The following is a 14,414-nucleotide window of genomic DNA, read 5'->3' as shown; positions in this document are numbered from 1 at the left end:
GAGATATCAGGAAAAATTATGAATTGGCAATAAAGGACAATGTATGAGGCAGTGACACACACTGAGTGCACTACAACCAGACGGGGTTGAAGCACACACTACAGGGTGAGCTGCACTCACACACCAGACCTTGCAGACAGCGGTGAACAGTACAGATGCAGAGCACTGTGCACTAGTGCTGCAAGACGGAAAAAAATTTCTCTATCTACTCCTATATAGTGTGTTTGGAACCAATTTAGCTGAATACAGATGGAACCACCACACTAATAGGAGATATCAGGAAAAATTATGAATTGGCAAAAAAGGACAATGTATGAGGCAGTGACACACACTGAGTGCACTACAACCAGACTTGGCTGAAGCACACACTACAGGGTGAGCTGCACTCACACACACAGACCTTGCAGATAGCGGTGAACAGCACAGGGAACTGTGCACTAGCACTGCAAGGCACAGTGATTTAGAAAGTAGCTTGGGTAAAGCAGTATAGAGCAAATAGGTAGCTAAAACTGTCCCTCAGAACAACAGCGTCCTATCCCTAACTGAATTCACAGCAGAGTGAGCTCAAAATGGCGGCGGTGGCTTTTATAGTGCATCATGACATCATTTCAGCAGCCAATCACAGCCATGCCATTAGTTAAGATGCCTACATGCCTAACAGGATGTGCCCACACTTCTTAGGATCCTCATTGGCTGAATAAAATGAAAATGTCTCATTGCATTATGGGAACTTCCGATTCCGGTATACGATATTGCAATAGTATCGGAATTAAGTATCGGAATTCCGATACCGCGAATATCGGCCGATACCCGATATTTCAGTATCGGAATGCTCAACACTACTCATAATGCATGCTCTCTGACATTCAGAGTCTGTCATTTCTACATTTCGGCCCTTCAGTTTGAATTCAATTACATTGACCTTTCCCACCATTTTTATGATGGGACGTTCCACTCTTCCTTGCCATAAACTGGTATCCTATTAAACAATGATTTATTACCCAAGTATTACATTTTGTTGGATCTTTTATAGTCACATGTAATATATTACCATTTAATATTTTAATTATTTTTTTTTATACTACAACATATTCCATAGAAAGAATACTCATCATATCCATAGATGCCAATTGTCTCCAATAACAACGAATATTGCTACAGTAATAAAGCAAAGGCTCATCTCAGGTCATTTACATATGATTATTAGGAAACTTACATCCTAGTGTTTCCCTAAAGACTATTACAGATGAGCGTATTACACGGACATGTGCTGTCCAAATACTTGTCACCATTGTCAGCGACCCAGGATGTGCAGCCAATGGTCACTGTATGGCACCGCTAATGCAAGTGAATGAGGTAGCATTGCGACTTGCAGGGCAACATGACGTGACAACCAAGTCACAAAAAGTTGGAACAAGTCGAATTGTTGTGATCTGTGGACCACAATGTGATGCCATTTAGCTGCTCTATGAAGTTACAAAAGATGGAACATATGCACAGCAAGTCATGCTAACATTGCTGTGCACACGTTCATTGTGTTGGGAGTTTTTTAGCACTTTCAGGCTGGTTCCAGGCCTAAAAAAGTCGTCATGTGCACCTATCCTTAAAGAGGTGGTTGATTACATTGTATCATGTGCCCATCGATTTAAACCTTTTAAATAAGTATTTTTGTAAATACCTCCCATATGTGCCTGTGGGCGGCGCTATTGCTGCTCGCTCAGTCCGCATCACGTGACCCCCAGCTGCAGCCTCCGCTGATATCCACCGAGGAATGACCCAGTCGCACGCACTCCACCTGATTGATGGGCTGTGGGCAGTGTGTCCCCGCACATCACAGCCCAATATCCAGCGTGCGCTTTCCCTCTCTCCTCTGCTTTTATTGGCCGCAAGCGTGCGCTGGATACTGGACTGTGACGTGCGGTGAAGCACCCCCCACAGCCCAGTCAATCAGGTGGCGTGCCTGCACCTGGGTCACGCCTGGGAGATGCAAGAGAGTCCAGAAGTTGACGTGACATATTTTTACAAAAATACAAAATTAAAAAGTTGAAATCAATGGGCGGAATATACATTGTAGTGGACCACCCCTTTAAGGTAGGTTCACACAAGGTTATAAATAATCATACAGAGTTTCATCCAGAAAAGTGGGACAATTCTTTCTCACATGTCATCCATGTGCAGTCCATATACAATCCGTTTTTACAGCAACAGCTATTGACCATTTACAGTTTCTTATGCTCCAGAATTGCATTGTATCCGTTAAAATCAGATGGTATTCTGTGGCTCCGAATGGCATCAGATTTTTTTCACAGCCCCATAGACTTGAGTGGGTGAGTCTTATCAAATTTATGGAATTAACGAGATTCAGTCAGTGAAAAAAATGGCTCATCTGCACTGCCCAATTGAATAACAGTGGTCTGATTGCTGTGCGATTTTTCCAGGGGCAGCCCTCAGACAGTACAGTGGTGTGAACGAGCCCTTACATGAATAGTGGGAGCAGTTCAGGTTATACAAAGGTAGCAGTCCTGGGAAAGCTCAATTCAGACTGTGTAGGTAGATGACACCCTCATCTAACACACAGTTCTTAATCTCATGATAGGAATAACAGAGGACCATCACATGGTAGAGTTCTAAGAAAAGATTCTCCAGAATTCTTAGATTATGGTCTACACAAACTTTGCCTAAAACAGCCATGCCAGAACAGCTGACAGGTTCTCTTTAGGACCCATTCATATATCAGTCATTTTTCTGGTATTCAATACGTTTCGCGTGTCAGTGTTTTTGATCAGATTTTTTATTAGTACTCGGTCAGTGTTTCAGATTTAAAAATACTAAAAAAAAAAAAAAAAAAATTAAAATTTTCTCCTATCCGTTACACTGCTAATCACAGACAGCACACGAATTACACACTAATGACATCCGTGTGCTGTCCGTGATTTTTACTGACCCGCAGACTTGTATGGGTCATTTTGATCCATGACTCCAATCAAACATACCTGCGTGATTTTTTTTCCTACACGCGGTCCGCAATAAATCACGAACGTGTGAACAGATTACGGTGTGTGCGTGTTCTGTACGTGAAAAACAGATAGAATACGGATGTGATTCATGGACATCTGAATGGGGCCAAAAATTATTTTTTTTAAATACACATGGCAAAAACATAGAACGGAAATTGCTGGTATGAATTTAGCTTTGTTATTTTTGCATAACATCAATTGTACACAGGCATACAGATCAGCAATAAACAGGGCCTCATGCACATGGGCATATGGCTGCATTTATTGACTATTACTACATAGAACCAATTACAGATATCCAGGCAGGATCTGGTCAGAGAATAATTATATAACTACTGGCATGCAGCATTGCTTAAACACTATTGCTTGTTGGGAAGAATATGATGCCTGATGGCATTTTGTGTTTTACTAAACCTGTTACACGTATTGGGGATTCTTTAGCTGCAAAGCTGTATATGGAAGCAATCTGTGTCTGGGGCGCAATATAGGAGGGCAATCTACGTCTGCCATTTTCTGACAGGTATGATCTATGTTCTCTTTGGCCTCCATCATGATGGTATACGTTGGTATAACATATTTTCAACTGTATTGGGTATGGGTATTTTTTAGCATAGGAGTCTATGGGTAGCATATTCGACAGTCTGACTGTATACTTGCACATGTTGGAAGCACCTGTCAGACATATGTCGGGAAATTCATTCAGTTGAATGAGAGAGATATTGCAGTAATCGGCAGCAGCAACTAGAGAATATACAGAACTGTGGCTGTGGTATTCCTCTCCATATATTGCTTTCATCTGGCCGCTGCTAAAGCAGATAACAGCTGATCAGTGGAGGGCCCCACCAATGTCATATTGATGACTTATGCTATCAGGGCGTAACGATGGGGGTTGCAGAGGGTGCAGCCGCGCTCGTGCGGGAGGGGGGACCCGCTGACGCCAGCGACAATTTCACCTGGATGTGCGTCCTTGGAAACATTCAGCTGGCTCCCTGCACTGCAATACACGCTGCCAGCCAGGCAGTGACCTCATGTACTGCCCGTGCCAGTACACCGGAGTCAGCTGCTGGCTTCTGCAATGGCTGTAGAGGAGGACACCACACGCTGTGGAAGCCAGGGAAGGTAAGAATAATCGTTTGTTTCTTTTTAAAATGTGCTGGAGAAGAACGGAAGGGGGGGCATCAGGCTAGAAAAGGGCCTAGGATGGGGCACAGTATACCAGGATTGGGGGCATTATACCAGGAAGGGGCCAGGATGGGGGAGATTATTACAGGAAGGAACCAGGATCAGGGACATTATTACATATAGGGTGAACACTCTCATGTCTTTATAGGATCTAGAAAGCTACAAGGGCCCATACATCTGACCAACATGCAAGTGGAGGTCCAGGTCCAAATGTTGCACCGGGGCCCATCGGACTCTAGGTATGCCACTGTATGGTATGGATTGTTAACCAATAAGTAAATCCTAGTGTTACACGCACGCCGCTAGGTTCAGATAGGGCGAGACGGGTTTCATGAATTCTTTGGAATCCTGGGGAAACCGTTACTCAGGGCGACCGTAGGCTGCAGTTTCTCTCAGGCACATGATAGATTCAGTTGCTGACCAGACACATCTGACAAGAGTCTTTTTCAAAAGTTTAACAGTGGAATTTAATCTGAAGCATGGCCAGTGCAATTCAGGAATATTACAGCAACAATCTTCATTACAGTACAGTCTGAGTTTCTTGAGCAACCGGCTCCAGTAACAATACAGTACTTTCTTCACAAGGCACAGTGTTACAGTCTCTTCAGTAGCACAATTCAGCATAGATTAGATCTTTAGCAGCACACTTCTATGTATACACAACAACAGGCTTTTCCTTCACAAGGACTCAACAGTACACATCATTCTTTATCCTGCATGGAGATGGAGGGGGGGAGGGTTTGATGAGGGAGATGATCCCTGTGACACAATTCCTTCCAGTCCTTATCTTCCTGCCCGATAATACTCTGCACTGTTAGTTCAGGGAGTTTATCTGACCTGTGTTTAGTTTCTGTCCTGATCTGAATCCTGTTCAGTTGCCTTCTGTCAGATACAGAAAACACACCACCTTTCTCTTCGGCTTCAGCCAGACTACCATAACAAGCTCCCCACAATCCCCCTGTGGCTCTGCTAAAACACTCCCTGTCTCCTGTGACTGTGTTAACCCCTCTAGTTGCTGGATGCTTCTGAAGCACAACACTTCCTGTCTCCTGTGCTTGTGTTACTTCTAATAGTTGCTGAATGCTTTTGAAGCAACAGCACTATTTCTGCATGTCACACTAGACAACCTCTTTAACTGGTATTCATGTTCTTCCTTTCAGGTCACAGACACAGAGGCAGAGAAAGCAGGTTATATTAAGATGATATCATAAAACTATGTCCTAAATAACCTTTTGCCGAATGCTATTCCTCCTAGACTCCTCAGCCGGCAACTATCTCTCCTTACACCCCCATACATAAGAACATGTATAGGAACTCTTGTACTCCTGTGTTCTCTAAGACAGATCATTCTTTTTTTCTGCAACATCATCTGTTGGGGAAATTGAGGAGGCTCCCATACACATTGGATTGTTGGCCGATCATCCCCACATTGGTGGGTTTGGCAGATTGTATCTAATGTGTATGGAGTTGCACCAAACAATCCTACCTTTGCAGAGAGAACAATGAGTAGAGGCCATACTTCCCATTCCTGGGTTTTATTCCCTTCTTATAATATAAGGGAATACAATCTAGGAATGTGAGGAGCAGTAACAGTTCTGTTTGCTCCATTGGATATTTTGGCCATATGAATTACTTTAAATGCATGCTTCTCTAGTTCCTGTCTGATTCAAGATCTCACACCCACCTCCACCTATACACACCTTAACTCACACATTGTATCTGCAGGGGTCTCTGGCATATAGTTATGGGAAAAGTTTGATGTTTACCCCTGGGGCCGTCTCATCCGTCTGTGACACTCCCTCATCCCCATGAAAGGAGACTTGCTTCCCTAGAGCAATAAATAGTAGCTGAGCATTCTAGTGGTATGGATATGAGGACTATGGTATGCAGGTAAAATATTACAAATATATGTTCATTTTTGTCAGCTTGAATACTGAATTTCTGAAAATATGCAGTTCCATGACTGCTGCAAATGAAGTTTGAAGGGATACATACAGGTTGATTGTCAACTCTTGTGAACAGGGCATGTAAATGTAGCCTTAGGGGAAGCATTATCACAATATTAATTAAGCTTGTATGTATGGGCCCAGGGAAATCTCCAGACATGTGCGCCAAACTCGGATAGCACTCGGACCTATGTTATTCAATGGGGCAGTGCTGATGCACAATTTTTTTCACTGAGAGAATCAGCCACTCGCCCATTCAAGTCTATCTATGGGTGTGTGTAAATCATCGGACTGCACTCGGATGACATCTGAGTGCAGTCTGATTTCCGTGCACTGACACCATGGAGAAGATGGAGAAATTTTGTTCTCCATCTTCTCCTCAGTGTGCTCTGAATCTCTCATCCAAGAAAATCGAATCGCACTATGCTGAATGCTTTAAAAAACCTCTGTGTGACAATGGCCATATAGTGCTGCTGTAGTTTCTGGTTCATAGACCGGTCCGTAGAAAGGTAGAAGTTGTCGTTATGACACAAACAACCTTTTAATGACCTGGCAAAAAAATGTAGCAAATTTTAGAACAGTGTGGTATAATTGTTTCTATTTTTTTTCGGTATAATTATTGGAAATTGTTTGTGACATGCAGAGCTTTATTTGAAGTCATGAATCCATTCCTAATATTTTATTAGCAAAAAATTGTGCAATAAAAAAAATGTTTACTGAGTTAGCAGCAACTTTAAATTTGTTTTGCTTTCTCTGATTGTATTTTTTTTCCATATTTACTTCAAGGTCCAAGGTAATTAAAAACTGCACACAGGCAGCAATACATCTAAAATAATGATAAAATACAGACTTCACCTTTCATTCACCGCCGCTCCAATGCTGCCTCCCAAATGCTCTCAGCTGGTCTTCTGTTTAACCTTTCTGCAGACCACACTGCTCATATACCCCGTGTGACCACTGCAGCCAATCACTGTCCTCAGTGGTATCATGCTCTATGCTGCATAAAACAGTGATTGACTGTAAGGCCAGTATCATACGTCAGTGTTTTGGTACAGGGGAAATCTGTTATTTTTATGGATAAGTCATGGACTTATTACAATCAATGTGCCTTTTCACATGGATCAAACTCGCCATTGCAAGTCATTGGCACTGTGAAAAAATCGGATTGCACACAAATGTTGTCCATGTGCTGTGTGTATTCTTCTGTTTAATGGGTTTAAGAAGATAAGGTTTTTTTTCATGCAAGAAAAGCATATGCAAGAAGGATTGTGTAAACTGATACTCAGACCAAAAATGGCTCTAGTATACTAAAAAAACACAGATCGTTTTTCACATATGCGAAAAAAAAAACCTGAATTGTTAAATCCACCTAGGGACTCCTTCAGACATCAGTTTTTCAAGTACAAGTGCTATATATGTTTTTCACGGATAGCACTCGTACCATCTATGGGGCTGTTCACATGCCCATGATTTTTTGTGTGGTCCGAGTAGTCCATGGAGACACGTCCGATATTGATCCAAGTGTCGGATCAAGCCTAGTGCTGTCCGTTTTTCAGAGACTGTTAGGGTTCACTCACACGGCCATAGATTCTCTCACGAGAGAGAATCGGGCCGATTATGCTAATGTCACTCAGATCAAACAGAGTGCGATCCAATTCTATCACATGAGAGAATCTTTTCACAAGTGTGGAGAAGACATAGAACTTAATTTCTCCATCTTCTTCAGTGTCTGAGTCCGCGGATGTCTGCACTCAGGTGTCACCTGAGTGCAGTCCGATGTTTCACACACACCAAAAGACTTGTATGGGTGCGTGCAATCTGATTATTGGATGCACTTGCAGCATGCTGCGATTTTTTTTCTTATTCCCGAATCGGCATGAGAAAAAAGTCGCAGATCTGCACTCCCCATAGTATAACATTGGGCCGAGTGCTATCCGATAAAACATCACATAGCACACAGCCGTTTTATATGGTAGTGTGAACAAGCCCTTAGGAGAAGGTGGAGAAAAGCTGATGAAAATTGGACCAAACTCTGATGAGACTCTGATGACATTCCAATGAAAATCTAATGAAACACTGGTGGAAATCACGAATGAAACTCGGTCTGGTTTTCTCATACATGATATCTGAATGCGCACTTAAGCTGTGGAGATCTAGTAAGGGTGAATTCACATACAACACCTTTGTTGCAGCAATTTTTTTGGATTTGAAAAATCCATGTCTTTGCCAGGAAAGGATTTTCCGTTGTAGAAATTTTTGCAACAAATTTGCCACATGTGAATTTACCCAAATACCAGCCCGCTGTATGACCACTGTGCCAGTCTATCCGTCAGCGCAGAACACTCCCTGTTGATGAATTTGGGTTGGCACAGTTCCACAATACCAGGTTGAACCAAGTTTTGTTTTCTGCAGGACAGAAATGCGTCACATTAGCAAGTTTTTAGCAAGGTCTTCATAAATGTTACATTTAGCTCAAACACCATATTTAGCTAAAACACATTGTTAAATCTGCCCCAATACACCTTCTAAAAGGTGGTAATAAATGTTCAAAGGGGTTATCCATTATTGGTCAACCCTTTATTAATGGCCCCAGGGTTCTGCATAAATTAACAAAAAACTATACTTACCTGACATAAACAATGTCACATGACCGCTGCAGCCAATCAGTTAATTGGCTAATCTTCACAGTCACATTTGAGTGGAAGAAAATTGTTCTTGTAATTATGAAGGCTGCAGTATTACCAGCCAATATTAGTTCTCACCAACCTGTGCAGCAACGTAGGTGACAAATGGCTGTATAGAATATTACGAATTTAAAATTCTAGGAGAGATGCTAGATGATACTCATTGTAATAAACCATCACTTAAGACACTGATATCATGATTTACTTTCCATGTGTGACGTCTTTGTTATTGTAGAAATTGGTGCTCTGTGCCCATCACTCGCACGGTGACGTGTCAGGTTCAGAATGGCACTTTCCTGCAGAGGGTGTACCAGAACTGCCACTGGGCAGCAGGCTGCTCCGGAGGAAGGTAAGGATACAGACTACTGAGCTTGGAAGGCACAATGTGGGCAATTATTAAATATTGTGCACCAGTTTTGTGGAAATTTAATTTTCCTAATTATTCTACGTTTCATATTTACAAAATTATATGAGACCTTTTTTTTTGCCTCTCATTTTTGGTGACTAAAGCAGATGAGGTTATCCAGGAGGAGGCATAATATTACTTACATCAGCAACTATAGCAAAGTCTGCATCTTGTCATAGCGGACAGAAAGTTCAATTTCTGATGTAAGGACACGCAAAGATAAATGAAAGCTTCTTACTCCAACAATGCATTCTTTAAGACTGGCCAGTCTTAGTGTCCCTTCTTGTCCTTTATTGCACATTTTCTGCAAAACGACTTTTCTTTTTTGTGTCCTGTATTCATTTATATCTTATCGGATTTTTAGTTATAGGACAGTTGTCCGACCAACCTATAGACTCAGCTATAAGACGATGACTACACTGGAGTGGAGATGCTGTCCTGGATACAGAGGACCAAGCTGTGATGAGGGTAACAAATCTCACTTTACTAAATGTTGTAGGCGCTTTGTGGGCAGAGGAATGTAAATCTGAACTGATATCTTCGGGTCTATTCACACTGTTTGCAATGTATGTTCATGGCATGTGCTGGCAAATGCTCCTAGTACTTATGCCAAACATGTCAATGGTCCCCTAAGGATTCAACGTAAGACGAAAGAGTGTCGTGGGTAGTTTTAGTTTGCTTGGTTATATAGGAAAGCCCACTAAAAATGTACATTTGCAGTACAATTTCTTTTCTAAATTGTGCCTATTGTTAGGGTATGGGATAAGGCAGCATTTTCCAACATACTGTATATGTACTTGTAAGGTTCACTTGGGGTACAGCCAGCCTTTACATGGATGTGGTATTGGTCCTAGCTGCGGACAGAGACCCCTCACCAGCTTTTTCAGGAAACAACTTTACTAGGTATAGCAGCTTCTCATCAGAGATATACAATACTCCTACAAGGAAATAACAGATATGCCCCCAGGCTTCACTTTGTTTAACTTCCCTTCTGTCTTAAACATGGGCCCTCAACCCAGTCATGAATATCCGCTTCTAACAAGTCTTCTCAATAGGTCACACCTAAGACTACATCAGAAATAGAGTATACAACTTGAACTAGGACAGTTTCAGGGCCGGCTCCAGGTTTTTCTGGGCCCCGGGCGAAAGAGTCTCAGTGGGCCCCTTTAACACATACCACGATTCATGATGCACAGATACCGCAGAGAAATATAGATATAGTACATGGCCAAAGATTTCACTTCTTACATTACATGAGCGATATCTATTGTAAATTCTACAATAGCTCAAAAACTGGCGAATCCTTGCAGCGCACAGTGCAGACCAGACAGTATAGTCCTCCATGCAGTATTATGGGCACCACATATTGTTCCATACAGAATAATGGACCCCATATAATGCTCCATGCAGAATACTGGTCCCATATAACGCTCCATACAGGATACTGGTCCCCATATAGCGCTCCATACAGGATACTGGTCCCCATAAAACGCTCCATACAGGATACTGGTCCCCATAAAACGCTCCATACAGGATACTGGTCCCCATATAATGCTCCATACAGGATACTGGCCCCCATATAATGCTCCATACAGGATACTGGCCCCATATAACGCTCCATAGAGGATACTGGCCCCCTCATAATGCCCCATGCAGGCTGTGCCCCCACATAATGCCCCATGCAGGATGTCACTTCCCCCCCCACATAATGCCCCATGCAGGATGTCACTTCCCCCCATATAATGCCCCATGCAGGATGTCACTTCCCCGCCATATAATGCCCCATGCAGGATGTCACTTCCCCCCATATAATGCCCCATGCAGGATGTCACCCCCCCATATAATGCCCCATGCAGGATGTCACCCCCCATATAATGCCCCATGCAGGATGTCACCTCTCCCCCTCATATAATGACCCATGCAGGATGTCACCTCTCCCCCCATATAATGCCCCATGCAGGATGTCACCTCTCCCCCCCAAATAATGCCCAATGCAGGATGTCACTTGTTCCCCCACCCCATATAATGCCCCATGCAGGATGTGACTTGTCCCCCCCCATATAATGCCCCATGCAGGATGTCACTTGTCCCCCCCATATAATACCCCATGCAGGATGTCACTTGTTACCCCCCCATATAATGCCCCATGCAGGATGTCACTTGTCCCCCCCATATAATGCCCCATGCAAGATGTCACTTGTTCCCCTCCCCATATAATGCCCCATGCAGGATGTCACTTGTTCCCACTCCCACATATAATGCCCCATGCAGGATGTCACCTCTCCCCCCCATATAATGCCCCATGCAGGATGTCACTTGTTCCCCCACCCCATATAATGCCCCATGCAGGATGTCACTTGTTCCCCCACCCCATATAATGCCCCATGCAGGATGTCATTTGTTACCCCCCCATATAATGCCCCATGCAGGATGTCACCTCCCCCCATATAATGCCCCATGCAGGATGTCACCTCTCCCCCCATATAATGCCCCATGCAGGATGTCACCTCTCCCCCCCCAAATAATGCCCAATGCAGGATGTCACTTGTTCCTCCCACATATAATGCCCCATGCAGGATGTCACTTCCCCCCCATATAATACCCCATGCAGGATGTCACTTGTTACCCCCCATATAATGCCCCATGCAGGATGTCACTTGTTCACCCCCCCATATAATGCCTCATGCAGGATATCACTTGTTCCCCTACCCCATATAATGCCCCATGCAGGATGTCACTTGTTTCCCCACATAAAATGCCCCATGCAGGATGTCACTTGTTCCCCCACCCCATATAATGCCCCATGCAGGATGTCACTTGTTCCCCCCGCATATAATGCCCCATGCAGGATGTCACTTGTCCCCCCCCATATAATACCCCATGCAGGATGTCACTTGTTACCCCCCCATATAATTCCCCATGCAGGATGTCACTTGTTACCCCCCCATATAATGCCCCATGCAAGATGTCACTTGTTCCCCTCCCCATATAATGCCCCATGCAGGATGTCACTTGTTCCCACCCCCACATATAATGCCCCATGCAGGATGTCACCTCTCCCCCCATATAATACCCCATGCAGGATGTCACTTGTTCCCCCCCATATAATGCCCCATGCAGGATGTCACTTGTCCCCCCCATATAATACCCCATGCAGGATGTCACTTGTTACCCCTCCATATAATGCCCCATGCAGGATGTCACTTGTCCCTCCCCATATAATGCCCCATGCAAGATGTCACTTGTTCCCCTCCCCATATAATGCCCCATGCAGGATGTCACTTGTTCCCACCCCCACATATAATGCCCCATGCAGGATGTCACCTCTCCCCCTCATATAATGCCCCATGCAGGATGTCACCTCTCCCCCCATATAATGCCCCATGCAGGATGTCACCTCTCCCCCCCAAATAATGTCCAATGCAGGATGTCACTTGTTCCCCCACCCCATATAATGCCCCATGCAGGATGTCACTTGTTCCCCCCCATATAATGCCCCATGCAGGATGTCACTTGTCCCCCCCCATATAATACCCCATGCAGGATGTCACTTGTTACCCCCCCATATAATGCCCCATGCAGGATGTCACTTGCCCCCCCCATATAATGCCCCATGCAAGATGTCACTTGTTCTCCTCCCCATATAATGCCCCATGCAGGATGTCACTTGTTCCCACCCCCACATATAATGCCCCATGCAGGATGTCACCTCTCCCCCCCATATAATGCCCCATGCAGGATGTCACTTGTTCCCCCCTATATAATGCCCCATGTAGGATGTCACTTGTTACCTCCCCCATATAATGCCCCATGCAGGATGTCACTTGTCCCCCCCTCATATAATGCCCCATGCAGGATGTCACTTGTTCCGCCCCATATAATGCCCCATGCAGGATGTCACTTGCCCCCCCCCATATAATACCCCATGCAGGATGTCACTTGTTACCCCCCCATATAATGCCCCATGCAGGATGTCACTTGTTCCCCCCCATATAATGCCCCATGCAGGATGTCACCTCTCCTTCCATATAATGCCCCATGCAGGATGTCACTTGTCCCCCCCATATAATACCCCATGCAGGATGTAATTTGTTACCCCCCCATATAATGCCCCATGCAGGATGTCACTTGTTCCCCCCCCTCATATAATGCCCCATGCAGGATGTCACTTGTTCCCCTCCCCATATAATGCCCCATGCAGGATGTCACTTGCCTCCCCCTTTATAATGCCCCATGCCTCCATACATATACATATAAAAAAATCAAATACTCACCTCACTTCTCACCTGCTGCCGCTGCTCCGGACTCCTCACCCATGGCGGCGTCTTCCCGCTCTACGCTGTGACGGCTCCGGAGAGAGCGCGGTGTAAAGACGTCATCGCGCCCTCTGATCTGAGACGTCACAGTGCAGCAGCCGCAGAAGAGATCGGAGCTGCTGCGGAGGCACGGGGAGAGGTAAGTATTGTGCCGGGGCCCTGAGCAAGTGGGGTGGCAGGCACTGGCAACGGCAACGCATCGCTCATGGGTCCCATAGCATGCTGGGGTGCCCAACGATGAGTGGGTCCCCCCCGCCTGCTCAGGGCCCTGGCACTTGCCCGGGTGCACAGGGTGCTGACGCCGGGCCTGGACAGGTTAAAGGGGTTTTCTGGCTTTTTTTAAAAAAAATTTAAAAAAAGAAAAGAAGCAAAACTCATCCCCAAAATCTTCTTCCCTCTGCTGCTCTGATGGTCTCAGCTGGACCAGAAGTGATGATGCCCTGACCACCAGTCTACTGACCCTATAGACCATCTATGACCACACAGGTCACATAGGCAGAATAGCTCCATTGAGGCAGAAAGATGTTCACTTCTTACCCACTTTCCTCACCATGATGTTCTTACTGAATTTTCCCAGGGACAATGATAAACTAGACATCACTACAACAAACAGTGGATCTTACAATTTGGGGCTGGATTCATGCCAGCGTTCTCCATTCTGCTTTTCTGTATTGCATTAGCAACAAAATAACAAATCATGGCAAGGATGAATCCATTACAGATGGACCCAATTTGCACTAGACAAACCCCATAGACATAAATGGGGGTCATCAGGTTTCTATTAGGTTGTTTGTCATTTTACTTGAAATGTTCAGGTAATAATGTAGTACATTATTGCAAGCTTTGCATTATCACAACAAAAC

General features: G+C 44.5%; 1 protein-coding gene across 4 annotated transcripts in view; it reads left to right on the top strand.

The window, feature by feature from the left end:
* Nucleotides 1-14,414, top strand: part of EMID1 (EMI domain containing 1) — a 143,334-nt gene that overhangs the window by 20,081 nt on the left and 108,839 nt on the right. For all 4 annotated transcript variants that reach the window (XM_073671864.1, XM_073671873.1, XM_073671880.1 and 1 more), the window contains exons 2-3: nt 9,065-9,178; nt 9,600-9,703. In XM_073671864.1, the coding sequence (XP_073527965.1) occupies nt 9,065-9,178; nt 9,600-9,703 (218 nt within the window). The remainder of the gene's footprint in view (nt 1-9,064; nt 9,179-9,599; nt 9,704-14,414) is intronic.

This window comes from Phyllobates terribilis, unplaced genomic scaffold (genome assembly GCF_046119375.1).
Source record: "Phyllobates terribilis strain yellow unplaced genomic scaffold, ASM4611937v1 Scaffold_1__5_contigs__length_1240528914, whole genome shotgun sequence".
Classification (NCBI taxonomy): domain Eukaryota; kingdom Metazoa; phylum Chordata; class Amphibia; order Anura; family Dendrobatidae; genus Phyllobates; species Phyllobates terribilis.
This window is presented reverse-complemented; position numbering and strand designations above follow the sequence as displayed.